A 24,465-nucleotide genomic window follows, 5' to 3' on the forward strand; every position below is an offset into this window, starting at 1 on the left:
TCTCCAGCAAAATTAATATTCAATGTCGATCAATCTAAGAAAAATACAAAGTGCACGTGCACATCAAGAAAACAAAAATTGAATTGGATGATGCAGCAGCAACCACAACCACATGTTCTTACATTCACTGGAAGAGAACATCGATTTCTAGCTTCATTTTTGATGATTTTTTATATTTGAAGACGAAAATGCCATCCTTGGATGTACAGGAAAGAATCAAGCATTCAGAGCCGAGTTTAGAGTATGTAAGCATCGGCTGTAACAGAACCTTGCATGCACTTTCATGGGGTAGAAATGATGTGGTTGCGTTTGGCGCCGGGAATTCTGTTGCTATTTACGAAACAAAGGTAGTTATTGATGCACCTTATAGCCATCATTTGGATTAAACTATAGTTTAAGATTCACATTTCGTTGTGTTTTTGTGCTTAATCTTTGTAATAAATATTTCTTTGCCGTGTTGTTCAATAGATATTAAAACATCCATGGCATCAATCAAGAAAGCCTCGATTTCATTAATTCATTTATTAATCAAAACTTCAGGCTCCAGCTTTCAAAAATTCCCTATTTCATAATGTTCAACCCTTTAAGCTGAGACTTGATTGCAGGTGTCATAAGCCTAGGAACAACTGGCCTGGGGGTAAACAGTGGCATGAGGGGAAATGCAGCATTTCAAATGCTCCTCTTCTTAAAATTTACCTCTTAAGGACATATAAAGCAGTGTTTAGTAGCCAGAGAAGAGATAGTTTGTTAAGTAGCAAAATATATACATAACATTCAAGCATTTACTCGAAAGCTAACATAACTCAGCAGTAAGGTCGTTAAGAATGTCAAAGCGATTAATTAAGGTGATAACGAATGTCATGTGATTGTCATGTGACACTGCTTGACATACTGTGAGCCTGGCAAAAGGCTTATCTAGTGAATTTTCTATTGGCTGCGCATGAATAGTGTCTCTTGCTACAAAGGCTGCCTTGCGTTGTGGATCGGTATTTTTGTTTGAATGTTCTTCATTATTCTCTGTACTTTCTTTTGAAGTTGAATGGTTACCCGCTTATACTTCTAACGGATAAAGCTTGAAAATTTTCACAGCATCAAAGGATGAAAACAAAACATAGATAAATGATCCTGGTCACGGCACCATTTTGTTGAGTAGCCAGAGAAGAGACTTTGTGTTTAGTAGCAAAATATATATATAACATTCAAGCATTTACATGAAAACTATCTTAACTAAGCATTAAGGTCGTTAAGAATGTCAAAGCGATTAATCAAGGTGATTACAAATGTCATGTAATTGTCATGTGACATTACTTGACAAGCAGGAAGCTAAGATTTTTTGATCTGGAAATGATCTGGAAAGCATGATTATTGCTTGCAAAGTAAATGGGAAGAGAAAGTGAGGGCAGCTGTAAGCGCCTTGGCTGAAAGACATAAAAGTATGGACTGGTTTGAGTCTGAGTGAGGCTTTGGTCAACAGATGACAGAGTCTTGGTGTAGGAGAGTGTTGCTACAGCATCATGTTAAGCAACTTCTGACCAAGATGACAATGTCAAAGGATATGTAGAAAAGTGCGCTCCTGTTCAGGGACACAATACCACTTCCTGCATGTACCTTTCTAAATTTGAAATACCCTTGGCATCTCTGCATTTTATCTGAACTTGCAGCTACGAATCATGAAAATCTTGATAGTTATCATTTTTAATAGAATCCTATTCTCAAAAGTCAATTCTTTTGATTCCATTCTCATTCTCAAAAGTCCATTCTCAAAATCAAATGCCTATTATAAAATGATAAGCCTGGACTATGCCCTGGCTGCCTAGCTCCTTTTTGTAAATATCCAGTGTGAAATCCTTATAAAGCTCATGCCAGATAAAGACAAATAAGCAATTGTTGAACTATTATAGATTCTCCAGATTCACCTGCCTTAGCTACACAGATTCCAAACTGGGTGAATGTGATACAGCCATGTGACTGTGATCAGATTTCCACTTAGTAGACCAAAAAACTTTTCCAAATGAAATTAAAAGCACATTCACTGGACAAGTTTTTTGCATTCACGTCCACACAAATCCATGAAGAAATGGTACAGATTATGGTGACAGCATTTACCAAATAATTAAGTCTTTTCCCCTCTACATTTGTAACACAGCATAGAAATTTCCCAGAGAATTCAAAAATTAAAAACTCTAGCAGGAGCACCTTTTCTTCCATTGATTTGTTTGAAAGTGGAGGTCCTGTCTGCAGTTGGGATTTTTTCTAATGTGTCAAAAATGCTGTGTATTGATGATATATTGTGGATTTTTTAGCATTTTTTAATTATTTATTGCTGTTCTAAAAAAGCATATCTGGTTGATTTTTAGCCTGTAGAGTCTGCTGGAAAAATCAGTTATTTGTTAAACAGGCATACAGACAAAGTCAATTGTGTCTCCTGGCTTTACAAAACTGATGGTATGTATGCTTGAATTTTGAATGTGGAATAAAGATGTTGTATATAAATGTTATAATTGTATATTATGTTAGTCCTCTCTGAAATCACATAACAGTTGCATACAAGAAGATTACATTAAGATGCAAAAAAATCTATAATTTACTTTAATACAATATATTATATTTTTAATTAGATATTACCTAGGACACTGAGATAAACCAGGCATTTTTGGCCCCAGTGCCCTATTTTATTTGAAATAGAATTGATAATAGTTGTTAACAGGTAAAACTGACAAGTTTACAGTTTCAAAATTTAATGATTGAGACAACTTCTCCTGTTCCACCCTTATTCCCAGCCGTAATTAGTGCTTGTCAGAGCTCACTGATGCAATCAACTGAGTGAGGCTGAGGTTTATTTTTCCTTCATTACTTGTTGAAGATTAATTATGTACAAACTATTCCAAGTATCAATAAACTGAACATGAATTGAAAACAGTTTTTGTATGGACCCTTTAGTTTTGTGGTGTAATTTCTTTTATGGAGTCTTATAGAATAAGTAAAGTTTGTAAATTTTGATAACAATGTGAGTTCTATTTTATGTGACTTTTAAGTTGGATTTCAAAGAAGATCTGTTTATCTGGCATCATTTTGTTTAATGATAAAAAGGCATAGGATTCTCTGGTCTCCTGTCAATAGCAGCTCTTCGAAAGAAGCAAGCATGTATTTTTTGATTCATTTGACATAATTCGATTAGGATGATAGAAGCCAATATGATGCCCAAAGACCACAGCTAGCAAGACATTTTTTTATTTGTGACTATCATTCACTGCAAGCTAACAGCTGTTCTTTTCCAATATCTGTTCTTACAAATGAAATTTTCATCCTTTGCAGGAGCCATTGCAGGCCTTGTATCAGGGTCTGTTGATAAATCAATTTGCGTTTGGGAGCAAACAGATAACCATGTAAGTTTCATTGTACAGTTAGTTTTTTGATAATTCAAAATTTTGTGACCATGGGAATAGAAAGCAGATAATATTTGGTTGTATGTTAGTTTCTTTCAGCTACACACTGCAGTCATTTGTTATTTGTTACTCCTGTTCCTTGATGGTTATTTTTTGGTTATTTTGTTCTTAATGATCTAAACGTTTTTTGTTTTACTTTCAATAAGATTGCATGTGACAACTCTCCAAACCCTCGCTAGAGGCTTGAGGAGGGTCCTAGTTTTGTTACTAATGAGATTCCATGTAAAGCTAAAACATTAAAGTATCTTCTTTAATATTCTTGAATTTTTATGTCTTTATAATCAATGAATTGTTAAATGAATTTATTTATTCCATTTTTATCCACTCTGTTTACATTTTTTGTGCACTTAATACTTCAAACCAAATAAAATTTAGTGTTAACTAGAGAAATTAAGCTGTTCACACAGTGTGAAAATATTTTTTGACTGCTATTTCTGTTCTCACCATTATGTTTTTCTTTCATTTTTTCTTTGTCAGTTGGAGTTTTCACAGCAGCTAGAAGGGCACAAGAGTTCTGTTCATGCATTAGCTTCAGTGTCGTTTACAGCAAATGAGAATGGGAAGGACATGAGCATAATTGCATCTGCTGCTGCTGATTCTAATGTCATTATCTGGAGAAAATTTGAAAATAATGGTAATTTTTGTTGTCCTTCACCTTTGTTTCTTTGATAAGCTTGGTTTTATCATCAAATTAGTATTCATTATTACGGAAAACATAATATGGAATACATTTTACATTTAAATTTATATAACAGGACGGGTTTAAGTTTCAATTCTGAATTTTGTGTTTAATGTGATCATCAGGCAACCAGAATTCATATTTAATAACTTTTGAATATGTTTAAAGCGATTTTAGTTCAATAGTGAGATTTTTTTTTCATTCCTATTTCTTCTTCAGTTTTTCTTTTTGAGTTGGTTTCTGCTTAAGTATCTATTTGATGTTTAAGTGCCGCAATACATTTATTTGGTTTGTGTAATGAAATGCCTTAAAAGCATATCAGAAGTTTCTACTCATATTTGTTGCAGTTTTTAAGAGTCACTGGAGCATGGTTTATTGCAAGACTTTATCTTTCATTTAAAGGTACTCAAATTGTCAGTTTGTTTTTCAGATTATGAGAAGATGCAAGAATTAATGTTTGGTAATGGCTTCGCATTATCATTGGCAATGACTCTGCTGCCCAAGAGTAATAGTAAGTTTCAATACCTATTGATTGTTAAAGTTGAACAAAGATTGCACTCAAAAACCCTCAAACCAGTCTAAATATTTCTTGATACAAATGAATGTACCACATTTCATTGACCGCAAGTGGCAGAAATTGTGCTTTTTATGTGATGGGCCCACAAAGTGAATTTTTAAAGCTCTCCGTCTGAGCCCTCTTTTCCCTTCTATATGCACTATATAAATACTTTTCTCAGGTGTAATTGGTTCACGTTTTGTTGAATTAGGGGGCTCCTTCACCTAGCCCTTTCATAACCCCCCACACTTTCTTTCAATGTAAGTTAATGTATTATTGGAAAACTGAAACTTTAAACTTCAAAATGCTGCGATAGTGTACCAGCACAAATCTGTTGGCACCTCAGTAAAGGGCCATCCAATTCACTAAGCATGCCCAGTATCTATAACAGCTTCAAATTGCCAAAACATCCATGCATCTGTATGTGTTCTATATATCTACATTTGTATGTTTTTTGATAACAGTAACTTTTTATTAATCTATATACCTGTAGAATTAAATTGAATCAAACGCAAGAAACAAGACTTTTATCCTGAATTCAGGGGCAAGTAAAGAAAAAAGTAGGGGTTTCAGACCAGGTTTAGGTCATCAAGTGGGCACCTGTCCCCAATAACGTCCTCCTTAATCCCCACTTTATCACCTAAATTGTGAAGTTAAGAAACAATCATATTTCAGCCCATGTATAGGGATTTTGCCAAATCTGTAAAATTATTAGCCTCTTGACCTGATAGGCTGGATCGAAAAGGATTTTTGTTGGATCTTTTAAAGGTTTCTCAACTAGTAAAAGTTTCATCTTTTGATAAATATAATTACTTGCTACTTAAGTGACAAAATCGTCAAAAATGGGTATTTGGGAACAAGAAATAAACCTCAATTATTCTGTCTGGTATGGTATCTGGTGATGCGAATTTAATTTGATATCTTTAATTTTTAGCACCGCTGTTAGCTTGTGGCTGTGTTGACTCAAAAATCCATCTACACACTTGGCACAGTGAAAAGGTATGTAGTTTTCCTTAAATATCATTTGAAGGTTGCAAGGAAAGTCAGGATGTCTCAAGCTGCTCGATTCAAGTCACTTAAGTGTAAGAAGTCGTCTTGTTTTAAACTGTTCTAATAAGAAACAGTGGAACATTCCTGGTGGAATTAAAAAAGTGGGGACACTTCTTGATTTTCAAAGTTGGTAAGGGAAAGGCATAAAGCAGAAGGAATTTATAGGTTATTTTATAATTATATTGATGAAACGTGTGTGTGGATAACATTACATTGCTTTAAGGATAAAACAAATAATTGTTAATTGCCCTTGCGAGCTACTGTGCTAACTCGAGCCATTTTCATATTTGATTCTTTTAACGGAGTTCGCCCTTTAATACGAGGTAACTCTCAAGAGGTCCTCCGATAAAGAACAATGCTGTTAATTAAATCATGTCACTGCTTTCATTTTCTAGTTCAGTGAAGTGGAGACCTTGCACGGCCATGAAGACTGGATACAAACAATCGATTTTTCATCACCAGGTAACATAGATAAAGTATCATTACCCGATTATTTTGTGCATCTAAAGTCATTTTAAGGCGTGTTATGTCAGAGGTGTGACTGGGGCTAGCCCCTCTCTCCTGTAAATGCCGAAAGTTGTCCATTTTAAAGTTCTTGTTTGTTAAAGATATATTTTGCAATAGTCTCTCTTTGTTTTCATGGCATTGCATCCTTTGCCACAAGCATAAATTTAATTTCGTTTTGCGTGCATTCAACAAGCTCGAGCCAATTTTTCCAGCACGCAGACAATTTTAAAATAGATACAATTTATTCCAATATTAATACCGCTCAACCTTTTTTCTAATTATTTATTCAAAACAATGAAGTTGCTTTCATTGCAAATGTTTTCGATACTTGCTAGTTTCATAGTTCAGAAATTTTGATGTTGTTATTCTGACAAATCATTTTCAAATTCCCAGGTAATTGTTAAAAAGGCATGTTACATAAAAATGCGCCAGGCAGAGCTAATTTTTTAAGAATCGAACTTTTTAGAAAGTAATGTCTGAAAGTATATATAGGTTGAAGAATTTTTCATAGGATTATAAAATGTTGTTATTCTGAAGTTTTGATTCTGAAGTCATGGCTTTAATTTTCATAGCAAAACTGTGTTGTAGAAGCTTTTGTTAAAATATGCCCTCCGCCCTTATCTACATTTGTATAGCAGTGCCCTGTTAGTCCTGCTAAAATTTTTCCAGCTTTTGTTGTAACGAAATTTGAATGGTTACTTCTTTTCTCTGTCTAGTTGGGAATGACGTCTTTATTGCATCCGGCTCTAAAGATGCATTTATACGAATATGGAAGATCTCGTTAAAGGAGGGCCTTGTGGAAAAGACTGATGAACTTAAGCTTGAGGAACAGAAGTTCTCATGCGGAAAACAAGGTATTTCCATGAAGTAAATAATAGATTAATTTGGAGTTGGTAGCTATTTTAATTTATTGGGATGTTCTACAAGAAAGGTTTGCGAGAAAGTGTGCTACCATGTAATGAAGGCAATAGCTATTTACATCCTGCAACCACCAGGTAATAAATTGTCGCGTAGTGGCAAATTGGTGGCTTAGGTTTTTGCTGATTGTTTCATTGGTTGCATATTTTCATTGCTGATTGTATTAAAATGCTTACAACTTACACATTTGCTTTCCTAATTTGTCTGTTCATAAGAACGGTAAACCTAAGATCTTTGAACGTAAACCTACCCCTGATGTAAATGTGCCCTTTCTGTTAATCAAAAAGGTTTTGTGTACAAATCAAGATCAGGAATAATTTGTGTACAATTACTTTGTATTTATGCATTTTTGATGAGGAATTCACCTTTCAGTCTATTTTGTCCTTCGAATTTTAGAATATACCATAGTGCTTGAGTCAGTAGTTTCTGGACATGATGGCTGGGTGAACGGTGTTCGATGGAAAAAGGCTTTCGTCGAAGGTAAAATATTGATGGAATACTTGATCTGTTGTAAGTTTTCACAGGGTACTGCAAACATTTCACTGAGTATTGCCACTTAGAAATATTGAGAACGTCTCGACCAAACTTTATGGTAGTTCAGTTTCAGTTTCATAAAATTTTAAAATTCCACTACCTACAATCCAAAAAGACAAAATTGAAATACAATAAAATATATGGTAACTCTCACAAGGTACTAGAAAAATTTGTTTGATTTTCTTTGATCCAAAAGTAAAATATTCCTTTTTAAAAAAAAGAGCCTTAGGTACCGCAAACTTTGAAAAAATACAAAGCCATCGATTGTTCAAAAACACGGAACCAATCAAACGTGCCATTCTTTCTCCAACGTTACTTTCGATCCGAATCTGGATATTTATTTCTGCTTACCTAAAATACTCGAGGAATGTCGGATGAAAAGTGTTGTAGTATGATTTGTTTTCGCTTTCCCTTGTTTCTTTTGTATTTACTGAACATCCAAAAAAAGATTTGCTGTCATCACGGAACATCATTGCAGTGCATTTTCCACTCGCCCGATGTGGTCACAACAAACTTTCTTCTTTCTGCAAACTCTTCTTCATGGCAAAATCAATTCTGAAAATCGCTACTTTCTGGAAAATCAAATTAAAAGATTCCAATATCGGAAACATTTTAAAAAGAAAACTAGTTTTCTAAATTATGTAGAACTTATTCTGTAAGTTTTGATCATATTTAGTTTTGATATTTATTGTAAATTCAGACATGATTAAATTGTATGTATTTTTTGATAATTCTTTTTATGTCTGTTTTGATATTAGAAAATTTGGAGATGATGATGCTGATGAATTTTTTCTTGTTTTTTAGATGGAAAATTGTCCCAGCCAATGGTGGTTCTTTCTGCAAGCATGGATAAGACCATGATGCTTTGGGAGCTTGACAATGAATCTGGAGTATGGCTTGATACGGTGAGTTTCTTCTTTGCAACGTAAACTGCTACTTTTGGCTTTGTTATGGTTTTCGATTTATGTTCTGATGTTTTATACTCTGTAGACTGTCAGACGAAAAGCTTCTGTATGTTCTAAAATGTTTGCTTTTTCAAAGCCATTTTTAAATTTTGCACCACAAAAATATTTTTGTTCTTCTATTTTTGAACGAATATAACCATGAATTTAGCTTTTTGAATTTTTTAGTTTATATCGTAATGCGTCTTAAATATGAATAATTGATATCAAATACTATATTGGTTTTTATTTGATGCTCCTTCAACACATTTACGATAAAATGTAGGCAAATCTAACTCAATTTTTGCATTTTTGTGGTATACATTGACTTTTTGCAGATTTTATTTTTGTTGGAGAGGCTTCGCTGTTAGGCCAATATTCTTCTTGTGTCAACTTGCAGTGCTATGTTTCTGTCTTTCGCTAACAGCTCTTTGCTAAACATTTTACAATACTGAATCGAATTCAGCGTCAAAATTGTAGCCAAGATACAAATTCTTATATGTATTCTCATTATATTCTGCCCGATGTTTTGGAAATTTTGTAACTGTCAATAGTTTGTTATTTCAAGTAGTTTTACTGGATATTTTGAGACGAAATTTTCAACCTATTCGTTCACAAGAAAACACTGAAAAGGTTTGTGTATAGACAAGTATTTTGGCTAAAATTCTGAGTTGTGTCTCTAGAACTTTTTACAGAGGACTTTTGTGGAAGTGGTTTCCCAAAAGGAACGGCAAGTTTTTTCATCTAGAAACATTTTTGCTTTTAGGCCCGAATGGGTGAAGTTGGTGGAAACACCTTGGGTTTCTATGGCTGCGATTTTGGTCCAGACGGGGAACATGTCATTTCCCACGGATTTCAAGGGGCCTTTCATCTATGGAAAAATTCTGGAAGTCAAGTAAGCAATTTTTAAACTAAATTTTTCCAAGGAAGGTATTAGCACTAGACAATGAGTCCAAGACGCCGCTTATCCGCCGTTTTTACTTCTTTATTGTTCCAAATGATGAATTTTGTGACTTATATTTTAGCAATGGAGGCCCGAGGTAACTGTGAGCGGCCATTTTGGACCAGCACAGGTAAACTGAATCACTTTTTTCACAAATCAATCACTAACAATTTTCTGATTCGTTTATCATGTCCTTTTATCTTGATCAAGCAAGGCGAATTTGAACTTGCTTTTAAACCTTTAGGCCACAGTTTCTAATTATAGTTTACACTCATTTTTTTATAAGAAACTGGCTATAAGAAACGAGTACTGGACAGTCAGAAAAAATTAAGAAACTTCAGTACCCGAAGGAAAAAAATTTGGAGACTATTAAATCGTGGTAAAACTGAGAACAGCGAAATTTTGTAAAATCCAAGAACATGATTGCCCTATACTTCCCACATCTAAATACAGCATTGGAACGGAAGCGAATCTCTTGACGTGATAAAAATGGTCACGAACATTTCATTACATCATTCATGACATCATAATTAAGAAACTCTTAAGAAACAATAGGTATTGAAATTTCCAGAACATTAAGAAACTGGAGTACTCAATATCGACCTTTGTTTCTTATATAAAAATGAGTGTAATATTCAAAACAGTTGCTCTCAAATGATAACATCAGACATTTTTCTATTGTAAGGATTTTGAGTGGGATCCAGTAAACAGTGAGTTTCTGATCAGTGTCGGCTTGGATCAAACCGCACGTCTTCATGCTCCCTGGAGACAAAAAGACAAACAGGTACATTTCCCAACGGAATTGTTGTAATTTTCTGTCTTCTGTACAACATGATCATCATAAGTGTTTCATGTGCAATTTCATGCCGTTTTACTTTACCATCTTTTTATATTATCGAGGCAAGAGATAATTTTTGAATCAATTTGGTTTTAGTTGACTTGGCATGAAGTTGCAAGGCCCCAAGTGCATGGGTATGACATGCAGTGCATCGCATGCATTGATAGAAGCACATACGTCTCAGGGTCTGAGGAAAAGGTAGGCCTTACCAATTTGTTCTTTTCACAAAGAAGGGCAACCTTTGTTTAGCCAATCAAATAATTTGTTTGTCTTTTGAAAGTTCAGCCAATCAGAGACCGCCATTTGAGTGCAGATTCAACTTGTTGGTCATGTGACCTGGCCTAGGTTTCCCAACAACGAAAAGATGCATTCTCGGAAGTTCAATAATTTGAGCACATAAACATTTCTGAAAACCACCAAGTTCGAAGGCCAACTTTACCTGGCTTAGTGAACCGGCAATTATTTACATTAAGGAACCATAAGTTTAGCCTTGCTAACGGGGAATTCGCTTTAATCATCAATGTTCACTCATCTTTCGTTGTTTATTTATTATTTTTAGAGCAGGAGCTACTGGCAAATGTAAAAATTGATTTTGAAATTCAACACAGACAGTTATTTCTGCTCTTCGTAATACCCGATCCCCTTGGTCTGAAATTCTTTCACCTTTGGTCAACTTAAAGAGGTGATAAAGGCTTTTCCACCGGTATGCTTATGCCGTGTGTGTATGTAAACTGGTGCACCGAACAGCCAAGTGTACAGATTATAGTACACATTTACACACGAGGGCCACAAAATAAACACCTATCTACATGACTGGCAAGATCATATGTTAGGAAATCATTGGCGGCATTTGCCCTTGTCTCCTCCCATGCGCTACCCCCTCCCCCCCCCAATAAAAGTTTCAGGTGCCATCTGACACAAGTCACGATTCAGTTCATTTGACTGTATTTTTTCTTCTTTTTATTTGTCTCATCTTCTTGTTTTTTCCCAAGGTAATTCGTGCATTCCGAGCGCCGAAGAGTTTTTTTGATAGCCTCTCAGCGATATCGAGAGTCAGTTATGACAGTGAGGTATGCTTTATATCCCTTGAAAATTAAACACATCGATATTCTTTCGTTTATTTTTTGAATTGGTATCTGATCTGTAACGTTCTGGGCTCTTTGCTAGCGTGGAGAGCTTCGGTTAGATGGTCTTTTAAACTTTTTTGCAAATCCGGTTGATTTCGCCAATACGTCTTCTTCCAACGCTATCCCACCCCTGTCACCAAAATGTAACGATATTAGGTTAGGCAGAAAGATGCGAGAACTAAGCCTAATTTTTGACGGGGACGTGCCATTTCGGTTAAAAATTTGGACCCACAATTCCGCAAATGTCTGAAAAAATGTGACCCATAATTCCGCAAACATGATGAAAACTATGCCCATAATTCCGGAAAGCAAATAAAAATTTTAAAGCACATAAAAATCATTAAACAAATTTTGCATGTCTTTTGCCCCAAAATTTCAATATTACACAGATTTCATAGTTTGATTTCTAACTTGTCATTCACATTGTTGATGCTAAATATCCCTCCTAATAATTTTGCAATATTTTCCCAAAATGGTACACATAATTCTGCCTGCATGTTACTTCAGATGGTACTCATAGAGTTCCGCACATATTTCAAAAATTGATACCGATAATTACGCACTATTCAGAAAAAAGGTTTCCCTGAATAATAGCACTTCCCCGTACCTTCAAACATGTTAAGGTACCCCCCCCCCCCCGTGTGAATATGTTCAGCAGAACTATACTTTAAAGATAAATGTGACATTATATAGTTTTTTTCAATGCAACAGTTACTAAATGTGTTTGATATAACTGGAGCGTTCTGATCATGAATTATCAAGGAATAAATCAACATTTTCGGTTAATCATCAAATTTCATCGTTGAGTTTACTATGTTCCTTTCAATTGATGACTCCAACCTCTTTCTTTGTCTGCCAATCCATTAAAACCCTTCTTTTTTATAGGACACAAAAGCATTGCCAGTTGGAGCCAGTATACCTGCCCTCGGGTTATCAAACAAAGCTGTGTTTAAAAGTAAGCTTCAACATACATAGTTTGACTATCTTATTAAATAAAATTGGAAATTTGTGTTACAACGATCTTTTCAATACGGTACATTTAAATCCATGAACTTTAAGAAATTCAAACTAGTGAACTCAGGAATGTTGAAATTATAAGCGTTCCTAAGAAACTTTTGAAAACATTCAAAAATTTGAAAAGGCTCAAAACAGTTGTCTACAGGTATATTATGTCATTGCAAATAAACACTTTGATAAAATTTCCGTTTACATATTCAATCAAGTTCAATGTGATAGGATTAAACAAGGAATGTTTATTGACAAATGTCGTATCTATCGGCACAGTATCGACATTAAGTTATGTTATCATAAAACCTGGCTTTTTAGATTCACAACAAACCTGGTTAATGTGTGTCGCTGCTAGTTAAACATTCTTTCTAGTCAAGTGTTTATTTTTACTGGATAAGAATTTACCGTTTGTGCAGTGACGTCATTTTGCACCTGCGCATGCGCTGTGCATTTGGGCATTCTGTTGTTTTTGTTGTTGTTGCCAAAGTAATCTAAGTTAATTGTTGGCATGAATTATAGCGAAGGATGCTTAAAGATCTTTGCTAGCAAAATTGAAGAAAATGAGTGCTTTAACTTTCTTTGAGAAACTCAAGCACGCGTACTATGGTAGCAATGTTTAATATTCAGAATTATGGCCTGATGTTGGTCTGAAGTCTTGCCAACACATAAAACACAGTCGTTTCGTACATCGGAGCTGCATCTCTTTGACATTTTGCAGGTCATTTTTCCTGTTGCTATTGTTGCAGTATTTTTTTACTAAAAACCAAAGTAAACTGAAGGCGCATAACTTGACGCACATGCCTAGCGAACGAAGGTGAAATAACGATATAACGCCTTTTGTCCAACATTTTCTAAAAATAAAATTATTTTCATTGATTCCCAGGTGATTTGGAAAACTGGAAAGATGAAAGTGGGGACAAAAGTCAGCCAATGAAAGCCTCGACATTTGCCTCTGAAGATCCCGCTCCGTATACTCCTATTACGATTTCAGGTTAGTCTGGAAGTCTCAGGAGAATTATATACCTCCCTTGCCAAAGTTAAATGTTTGTTTTTTGATAATATTTCTAACTTTTGCAAATGTTGTTTGGTTGGTTGCCATTTAGTTTTGAAAGGAGGAGATGGGATATACATTTAGCCGACTGTTATGGTGACATGGTGACAAGCAATTTTGATGTCAATTCAACATATTGATTCAAATAGTTTCTTAATATTGTTATCATACAATTTTAGTTAATCTTTCTGCTTAGTTTCGAGAAAAGCTTAGGTTTCACTTCATCTTTTCATCGGATTCTAACTCATACCAAAATTGATACGTACATATTTTCTCGATTTTCTTTGTTCTTGTCCGTGCATTATATGTCTGTTTTAATGTCTGGCATTTCTAACTTTTCATGCAATCCTGTCTAGCTCCACCTCCAGAAGACATATTGCTGCAAAATACCCTTTGGCCAGAGGTTCACAAACTGTAAGTAAATTGAAGTTTTGTTGCTTAGAGAACTTACTACTGAATGTCTTCAATATCTTGAGTGTACAAGCCCGTCGGAACCGGAGGGGAGTGGGGAGGGGTTGGGGGGCTGGAGTCGCCCCCCCCCAAGATAGAAATACAATGGGCAGCCCTGAATGAGAAGAAATACAAGGGGACCCCCCCCCCAATATGAATTTGGTTCCGATTGCACTGGTATATATATTTCTTGTTAAACATGAAGACAAAAGAATTCAAATGTCAAATTTCCAGGATAATTAACTTTGTTGATTGGTAATGGCATTTCATTCTTCACGTTTTGACACATCTACGTATCTTAAGATAAGCTTGAATTTCAATGTACTTAATTTCAATGAACAAAGAGATAGGAACAGAGAAACTGTTTGTAATCGCTATAATTCAACTTGAACTGGCGCGAGCATGAAGTAATCTTCCTTGGTACAAATAAGAAACAGGCTCCTGTTTATCAGATCAATTTTCAAATGTTATATCAATCAAATAGACAATATTTTCTTAAAGAATCTTGCGCAACGGGCATGCTTAGCGGCAGCGGTCTTGCAGTACTATATTAGGCCAGTTCTTAGAATAAAGTCACAAGGCATGCCGGTTGCGCTATCAATCTACCTTTAGCGTGCTTCGTAGTAGTTGAACCCTAGAGACGCTTCTCGGTCCCCTCCCCCCTCTAGCACTGGTTCAGATAAATCATCGTTTTTCCTGTCAGTTATCGTGCTTTTTTTACATCCGTATGCACACCTAAGTAGCAACTGTTTATTAACGATATTCTAGTCCCCCATTTTCCAGAGGCTATTTGCTTTGATTTAAAATCATATCCCTTTTTGTATATTGGCTTTGTAAATGCTGACTGCAAAGCCTGTTTGTTTTAAAGTATTTTCTATCGTCATTTCCGATTTTATTGAAAATTGTAACTTTGTATGTAGCTTAATAATACATTGGTATTTTCGTTGGTTTTATATGTTGTTTATTATTTTTCAATAGGTATGGTCATGGATTTGAAATATTCTGCTTAGCATGCAATCGTCAAGGGACTGTGCTGGCATCTGCTTGTAAGGTAGCAAAATTAGTTTATTATCAAGTATAATCTTAGTTCTTGTGTATGTTCTTGAGAACTAAATTTTGAATATTTGGTCTTGCAAAAATTGTGTATTTTCAGTAAAATATCAAAATTAACCCCAAAATGATAGTTTGTTTCTATCTAGTTTCTTGAGATGTATTTAGTTTGCTAAACGGTGATGCTGATCAGCGAAACAGGCAAGTAACTAGAACGCATGCTTGTTGGATGCGTTACTCTTGTCTACCCAGTAGCAAATAATTACCTGATTTCCACATTCAAAAACCTAAAACCACGAGAAAAGCAAGTGGCCACGCCACTCAATTATGCTGTTGGCTCAGGCAATGTCCTACCTAACAGGCTCTCCACTACGCGCGTATGGTATACAGCCTTTGCCCTTGGTTTACCTTGGTGCTGGAAGATTTAATGACTGAAAGACGGCATCAATTGCTTTGCTATTGCAAAGGTAGCTAGGAATTGCAATTAGACAAATCCTAGCCAATTAGAGAAATCCTAGCAACTTGAAAATCAACTGACTTTTTTACCAACCCTTGACTAGTGATATTAAAAGCCATCAATAATCAAATCCTACCTGGTTTTTTTCATTTTTTTTATAGTTTTATTGTTGCTACGAAATACGAAAAGATGTATTTTGACGTATTTTTTGGATTGGGTTTTTTTTGCGAAATCGTCATTTACTTGTCTCAAAAAGTGGTATTTGTGTAGCCACTTATCTTCCATTGCATGTAATTTTTTCTGTCACCCATTACACCTGCAAATTGGGTTTTTATATTCAGTAGGAGGACAAATTATTGCTCATGAACCAATATTAACATAACCTTGTTTTGTTATTCTGTCGTATGTATAGCATTAGGAAAACGAGCCAAAGACGATTATGCCAAAATGATAGGATATAAACAAACTTCTTTCGTCATTCATCTTATCCACATTGTGTTAAAACCTGGCTATTCTGCTGAATTATCTCTCCCAACAAGTCCTTTTTTTGTAATCTTGTAAGCTTGTAAATCAATTTATCTTTAAACGATAAACATATTCTGTTATTGCAGGCATCGAAAGCTGAATATGCAAACATATTATTATGGGACACAAAAACCTGGAAGCAAATTGGAAGTCTGGACGCCCATTCACTAACGGTTACTCAGCTGTCATTTTCAAATAGCGGTGATTGGTTGCTATCTGTGTCACGTGATAGGACATGGGCACTATTTCGGAAGAACAACGATGAGAGTGGTAGGTCATGTTTTAATGCGTGGTTTTACGCAAGCTAAGAAAATGTGGTAATAAAAATCTCATGTTTTGAAGTAAATTAAGAATTGCATGTATCGGGTTGATTAATTTTTCATAAATTTTAGTATCACAAGATTGAATTCCTGCTTTTTTCAGAATTTAGTTGGTTTTCCTGAAGCTTTGCTTTATAGTTTTTGAATATATATACCGCATTTTATGTTTAATTTGTTTTGCATTAAAAATTTAGCTTTTTTCTCCATATTTTTCATTTTAACATATTTGAACTGATTTTAGCTCCCAGGACAATCACATAACTGTTATTGTAGTTGATTAATACTGCCGGCATCTATTAACGGGATTTTTGTACTGCAGCCGTCAATTTTCTACGTTAGTCCGCCTACATATCATTCTTGCATAGTTAAGGGGAGGGGACAGTATCAAATTGAAAAACAGAGCTTTTAATACTCCTTTCTCGCCTATTAGTTACAATACGCATATTAAAACACCAAATTTATAGTTGTACATGCCTAGAACATACTATTTATAAGAACCAGAAAATTTCTTGATGTTTGTTATAAAAAAATCTTTTTGTGGTACAAAACTTGAAAATTGCTTTGAAAAATACAAACATTTGAGTTAGCTAGAGCTTTTCGTCTGACACTCTTTAGAGTATAAAACGTCAGAACATAGATCGAACACTCTACGCTAGGAAACATATATATATATATCCAGTTGTGGATCGAAATTGACCAATCAGAAACGCGAGCATATTGACTGTTGAGGTTGCCTAATCAGTTAGGCTTGCCTAAGGCGGAAACGAACTCCTCTTGTCTACACAATAGCGATTATGTAGATAGATTCCAACACTACTAGACTGAACAACGATCGGGCTTTGCCAATTTTTTGGCAAGGGTCTTAAGGCTGTAATTGCCTTTTCAATAAAGATTCTTGTGGGACTTATTCTAGAACAAAATGTAACAGGCATATCATAAAAATATGCAAAAGCTGTCACACAAATGGCCTAATTTTTCTGCAGCAACGCAAATGTATTGCTTTGTACAAAACAAAGATTTTGATAAAAAGGTCAGAGTGTTCTAGAAATGTTTTTGCGCAATCTGCAACGCTTTTTCGATGTTCTTAAAATAGCTTCAGCTTTGCTCAAGGCGTTTTAAAGCGGTTTTGTGCAGTTTTCCGAAGCCTTTGGTGTTATTGTAATGCGCAGTATTGATCTCCTGGGGCTTTGAGCCGTCACAAAATAGGTCAAAATACTACAAAAGGAGAAGACAGCTGAATTTGTCTATTCAGTTTTGTGTTTTGTGGCTTTTTGACATATCCATTGGGAAATCAGTGTCTTGTTTTGGCTGTTTTGACATCCCCATGGATTTAACAATCAGCCAAAGGAGTTAGGTGGATTTCGTGAATGGCGCAGTTCGGCGTACGATAGCACGTGTCGATTTTCACCGTTGGTTTGTAAAGAATGAAAGGATTTTGAATCGATCTTGGAGACAGAGTCATTCAATGAAACGCTGCACCATCTGCCGGGAATCTGAAATGTTGTCAAAGGCGTTTTCAACAACCTAGAGACGAAAATCGTCTTACTTTTTCTTCTTTTCCGCTTCTTTTTCCTCTTCTTCTTCCCCTTTTTCATCCTCTGCTTCCTCCTTCTTCTTCTCCTTCTTCATCTTCTTCTTCTTCTTCTTCTTCCTCTTCTTCTTCTTCTTCTTCTTCTTCTTCTTCTTCTTCTTCTCAGCTTTCCCCTTTTTCGGGATTCTTAATTCATATTCATATACATGGCCTCTTTTGGGTTAGCCCGGAATTTCTTTGTTTTTCTCTCTGTTTTATAAAAGTTCTTCTCGCATGGCGATTGTTGAAACTTTTACCAGCTTTTATCATCATCAAAATCAATCGGGCGCACCCAAACCTATGATTACAGTACGCCAATTGTCTTCATGGCCTATCAGATTTCACAATTCTTCAATGCTGACTCAAATGTCTTCCACAAGAAGGGCGGCGTAGTCAATGTTAGGCTTCCAGGGTTTTCAGAGCTGGTTTTCAGAGAACATTTTGATACTGCCTCATTGCTTCACCAGCAGTGACCAACAAGTCTTAGCTTGTTTATCTGTATTGTGCCGGATATTTTGGAAAGATCGTTGTAGAGCTCTTTATTTGTAATATGTTGTCTCCATTTGATGTTAAGAATATGCCGTACCAGGCATGTTTGTTCCAGTATTAGTTTTACTAAAAAAGCAGAAAAAGAGACTCGTCTGCTACATGCAAGACAGTCAAATGAAATATATTTTGAACTTATAAAAAGGCTTCCGTATAGACCAATTCGACTTACGACGTTGTTTTTAAAAAATCTTCAACTTCTTTTGTACAAAATTTTTAACCTCAGATTCGGATTAAGAGCAATGATTTTAGTCTACTTGGAAATTTTCATTATGGTATTGCTCACGATATTGATTTTATGGCGACATAAAGATAAAAATTTTATAAGTGATTTGACCGTGACTGGCGGTAAAGTTTCACCCGGAATGATTTTTGCGTGTAAATCCCTTGCAAGTTTTCAAACTTCATTTCTCCATAAAATATTACAAGCACAAACAAAATGAAAAATTGTATCCAGCCTAAATCTATTGTGACAAAACCAAATCTGAGCTTAAAAAAGTCGTATAATTAAATTTGGAGAAATTTCCAAAACGAGGCCGTAAGTCGAATTGGTCTATTGTCCGTAAAAAACAGTTGCTCGAGTCATGACTTTTTTTTACAAGAACAGCAACACTGTAAGCATGAGTCTCACAACGTTACATATTTTATTTCATTTTTGCGTGAGAGGCCAGCATTTTGAAGCATTCGCAAGTTACAAAATAGCACGCATTGAATATTTCATAATTTTAGAGACTGCGCGAGCAAATCTGTGACCGTTTTCCGTTCATTCTGCCATTTCCTATTCTGTGTTCTTGCTGCAACCGACCTTAAAAGCAATAGATGCAATTTATAAAGGTTCTTTTACCCTTTAGTATCTCTTTTGCTTCTATAATCTTTAGCAAATTGAATTTTTCATGCCAACTGATTCAACATGGTAAGCGCTATGTAATACCTCTCCAAAACACCATCTTTGAAGTATCTTTGTCAACAAGCATCGTCTCTTTTTACCTGCCAAGGATTCCTTTTATCAACCATATTTGTTTGCAGTCATGAGAGATAATGGGCTGGAAATATTTTTATAAGCAATCAAAGGTATATCGATTTCTAATCACAACATCAATTGCCACATCTAAATTAGCGCCCGCGAAAGTGTTTGTAAAACAGGTTGACGTTATTTCCAATACGATTAATGTTTTCCCTGCCTTCACACCTAAATATTACTTAATTGGTTTAATGTTAGGCATATATCGCGTTTAGAGGTTGGCTAATTCGATTTGAAACTACGTCGGCCTAATGCTCTGTCACGCGATGCACACGATTTTAGCATTGTGTTTCCCAGATAAGTTTATTTCTTCTTAAAGAATAGCATTAATTTTGAGGATAATTTCTTCAACTTTTAATTTTTTCTGACAGTTTGCACTGTTCGTACCTTAGGAAATCAATTGCATCACATTCCAATGCATCTAAATAGGGTTTATGTGATTCTGTCAACGACCTCTGCAATTCCCATTGAAAAATCTGTCTGAAATTGCTACCATTGCCTCCCTCTTCAATATCATAACTTCCAGCCCTTATATTTTTACAATGTGATACAGCCCCTTAATTTAAAGTGTTGGGTTTTAATCCGTATATCTTGAGTCACGTCAAAATGACTGAAGATTTGCCCCTAGCTTATAATGACTATGAATTATGAACCAAACATAAGATTTTGCTATTTGCTTCAAATCTCTAGACACTGAATAGTTTCGTATTTTCTCACATCATCTCAAGCTTTCATAAATTTTCTAACAAGACATGGAGCCTGTTTAATTTAAATACTTTTTTGCGTTAAACTAAATGGAACGATAGGAGAAGTTGTCTCGAGAAAATGTAGCTGATTATGGACTTCAGTTCAGTTCAGTTTCATATTTTAAATTCTCCACATACAATTTATCATAACAAAACTAATTAATACAAACAAATTACTAAACTACAATAATAACAATAATGCACCTAAAATTAATACAACATACAAATACCGAACAAAAAACAAGATAAAGTGCATGGGGGGAATTACTTAAAGGAGGAGCTCTCTCAGTAGTTAAACTAATCGAGGAGAGAGCACCCCCTGTTTCAAAAATTTCTCATACAGATTTGATTATTTTAGGCATAAAAGAAACTATGGGCAGATGGTGACTTTCTATATCAATAAGTTTACAATCAACTTTGGCAATGGTTTAGAAATGGACTTAACACATTATTCAAGGCTATTTCATTCTGAGTTGCTTTTTGGAAAAGTGAAATTGGATAACCTTCATATGAATGATAAGGTCCTTTTGGACCTTCATTGTCAAACTATTGGTTCTCTTACTACTATAAATTTCCTTATATATGTTTTTATTGGCTAGGCCCACCATACTCACTTGTGCAGAAGACAGACAAGAATACCTGTCTGCACACAAGAATAATTTGGTCTTGCTGCTGGATGCATGATGATAAGTACTTTGTCACTGCTTCACGGGACAAAAAGGTATGTTTGCAATATTTGAGTTTTTAATGACGTCATATTTTATGTGAGTATATCAATAAAAAGAGTTTATTCTGTTACAGTCGACTCCGGTTATATTCAGTCAGTCCAGTTAAAGTCACACTAGCCTTTCAGTCACAAAAAAATTTGGACCCAAATATGCAAAACTATTTACTTTAGCTCCGCTAACAGGCACACTTCCTTACAGCCATAAATTTTCAAGCAACATTTAGTGCGAGTATAAGCGGAGTCTACTGTAATAAAATTTTGTATTGTTCACAGGGAAGGTTAAATTGTTTTTAGAAATAGCGGTACGGTAGACAAAGGGGTGTTTAGTCCAACTTCACCCAAATATACAATCAATTTTTATAGTATAGTTCGGTAGGATATCAACGAAATAATCTTGAACTTTTATCAGTTCCTGCTTTTGTTTTCAGCGGATCTTTATTAGGCCAATTAGGCTGGGTTTACACGGAGCCGGCAAATCTGGCCGGCCATGCTTCAAGAAGGACACTTTCGTAGGTGGCCGAATATTTGCACGCCTAAGCGACCTAATTTGAGGTCGTTTAGCCGGCCCCGTGTGAACGCAAGGCCTAAGCTCGGTCGATCCCGTGTTAACGCAGCCTTAATCAGCATGGTGACTGTCTCTTCAGCTAACTGTTCATTGGAACCTAGTGAGGTCATTTTGCAGGCAAGAAATATGAACTCTTAACCACTATGTCGATAAAATAAAGTAGAACGTATTTTTTTTGTCTTTGATTTGTACTTTCTCCTTTCCTTGACTTTAATAGCATTGTAGGCCCTGTAAAGCTACGAGAATGTTCCCTGTAAAACTGGCAAATTCGTTCACAGAACTCTCCTCTGCATTTAAGGCGGTTGTGGACAATTATTTTAACAAATAGGAAATGTTTAATTTGTTAGTGTGATTTATTGGTTTTTTCATTTTTTGCAGGTCATTGCCTGGGGGGAGGGAACAGAAAATCAAGGTGCCTGGGAGGCTGCCTCGAAGCCGCTTGACGTTGAAGAGCCTGCCACTGCTGTGAGTGTATCACCCTATCGACCAAAAGATACAAGGTAAACAATGGTTATATATAATTATTAGGTATTATGGTAATAGTACTGCGAGTTACATCTAGTGTTTACAGGCAATCGACAGGGCCATCTGCCAATCAAGTATTGGCCAATCAAAAAGCTCCTGGGTCGTATCATGCGTATCTATTGGCCAAGGTTGATTGACAGGTCGCTTAAGTATCTGTCAATTTCCTTAAATGAATAGGAGTTCATGACAACCCACCTGTAAGGTGTCAAACAAGATGGCTACTGATAGGTTGAACAGGGCTTGTTGAGAATGAATAATCATACTTTATGTTGTCATAGATATCCTTTGATGTCATTGACTACATAGTCTAGCAATTTTGAAGTTGTCGTTTCGAAATTGAGTACCAAAGAGACCAGATTTAGACCAAGTTTCCTCGCTTAGAGCTCTGGTACCTGTCCTTCCACGTGCTAAGAGTTAAGCAGCTCAAAAGCAAATTTGTGAGCTGAAACCTCAAATATTTTCGAAAGTTCGAGGACTTGTCCCGAGTTACATAATGAACGCCATTGTGCAAGTTGTGTGAGTTTTAAGTCAATTGTTTGAAAGAACGTAGAACCTTTTTTGTATCTCAGTGGTATAATTTGAACAGGCTGGTTTATCAACGGCAATAGTTAGAATATAGCAGACTTATGATAACGTGGTATTTATTTAACATCATGAAAGTATGCTAAACAAACATTCGTTGTAAATCACGTGGCAGCGTAACTTTACCCGGTCAATTCTAGTGAGAGACCCCCAGGAATTGGCACTATTCTCTAGTGAGAATTATTTGCGTGTCGGGTTTTTATATGAATCAATCCCATGGTTCCTTTGAGAATTTGTTTTTCCTTAAACAGCTATGTGATTGCAGTTGGAAAAGAGAGCGGCTTAATTAGCCTGCTGACGTGGAGTGCTTCCAGCGATCAATGGAACCACATTTCAAATCTTAGTAAATCGTATCCTTTGATTTTTAAGCTTCCGAATACAGCATTGACTTAAATTCTAAATAATGCACCAGTCTTTACTTAAAGACTAAGTTGCTTCTGTGTGCACTCTTTTTCTGTTGTTTTTTTAAAATTTTGTGACTTTATTTTTGGAAGAATAACTTGTAGTCTGGTCTCTAACAGCATGAATTGTTTTCGTGTTGTCATGAAGAATAGATAAGCCGGTATTTTCAGTGAAATTATGTGTCATTTGTGCATGCATATTGCAACAACCATCTCCCGCCATGAACTACAGTTGCTTTGTTGATTAGGAAGAAGTTATCTATAGCGATAAAATATTAGGAAATTGTTGTACTTGCCGCAATAATCTAATAGCCAGTCTGGAAATATTTGCAAAATATGGCTAGCTTGTCGCTCCAGCCCATTCTGGCTCATTTTTAAAGCGATAAAACAATGATTGGCCTAATTGAAAAGTTGGCCTATCTATTTTATCAAAGAGTTACCGTTATTGCTTTCAATATATTTTAAATTTTCCATTATTCATGTATCTGTGTTCATGTGCATTCTTAACTGGCTATGTTTTTTATTTTTTCCTTTTTTCTTTTTGTTTGTTTTATTGCATTGCCTGTGTTTTTTAATTGCATTAAGCATAAATGTTCGATTCATTATTTCATATAGCTCGTCTTCGAGGCAGCAGAGTATCTTGGGTCGAATTATAACGTACAATTTATCTCAATTTATTATTTATTCCATGAAGTTCTTTGCTAACCCCACCAGGAAAAGACTGTTTGTTATTAAGCCAGCAGCTTTCTTTGTTCCACTGATTATCATAGCTAGGCCCTTTTATTTTCCATCTTGCTCTTTATGATGTGCCAGGAATACTCTGACAATTACTTTACCTCTGTGATAAATGGCATTGCTATATAATTGTCCAGTGTTTCTTTACATATTTTTTCCTGTTGTCCTCTTTTGTTGTTTACATACGTTTCCTTAGCCTAACTTTTCAGCTTGTGTCCCACAATGGCTGTTCGAAGGCTGCGATGGAACCGGCATTTCTTGCCACCTGCCGAAGAAAACAACGAGGACTTTCATCTTCAGCTAGCTGCATGCAGTAATGACTCAAGTCTGCGAATTTTGAATATTCCTGTTTCAATGTTGGGTCAATTGTCAAAATTTATGTAAATATATATTTAGTTATTGGAAGTATTCGTCAGAATTTTTACCATTCAGTAGCAGCAAAATGATGTTATAAGGAGGAATAGGATTTTCCTCCCGTTCATAATTGTGAAAAGAAACCTGGACATGTCAAAGTAAAATATGTATCTTTTCTTTGGAAATATTTCGCTATACTTCATTGGCGACCCAAGCAAAGTTCCTTTTTACGAAAAGTATATTGTTAAAAAAGATACGACAACTAGTTCAAAGTTTTGTTTTCGGGCTTGACT

The 24,465-nt window shown here is 35.4% G+C and overlaps 1 protein-coding gene across 1 annotated transcript; it reads left to right on the forward strand.

Moving 5' to 3' along the window:
• Positions 1–188: 188 nt before the first annotated feature.
• LOC135682108 (elongator complex protein 2) lies at positions 189–24,336 on the forward strand. The gene is made up of 24 exons (XM_065196838.2): positions 189–347; positions 2,358–2,445; positions 3,316–3,386; positions 3,924–4,080; positions 4,556–4,636; positions 5,616–5,680; positions 6,127–6,193; positions 6,955–7,092; positions 7,553–7,636; positions 8,495–8,595; positions 9,398–9,526; positions 9,657–9,704; positions 10,260–10,358; positions 10,509–10,610; positions 11,405–11,482; positions 12,425–12,494; positions 13,431–13,538; positions 13,955–14,012; positions 15,027–15,099; positions 16,167–16,350; positions 20,883–21,004; positions 21,954–22,075; positions 22,934–23,032; positions 24,028–24,336. The coding sequence occupies exons 1-24, from the start codon at positions 189–191 to the stop codon at positions 24,200–24,202; spliced, it is 2,478 nt and encodes an 825-aa protein (XP_065052910.2). The 3' UTR covers positions 24,203–24,336.
• The last annotated feature ends 129 nt before the right edge of the window (positions 24,337–24,465 follow it).

The sequence above is a fragment of the Rhopilema esculentum genome, chromosome 16, assembly GCF_057945365.1.
Source record: "Rhopilema esculentum isolate cy_ngs chromosome 16, ASM5794536v1, whole genome shotgun sequence".
NCBI lineage: Eukaryota > Metazoa > Cnidaria > Scyphozoa > Rhizostomeae > Rhizostomatidae > Rhopilema > Rhopilema esculentum.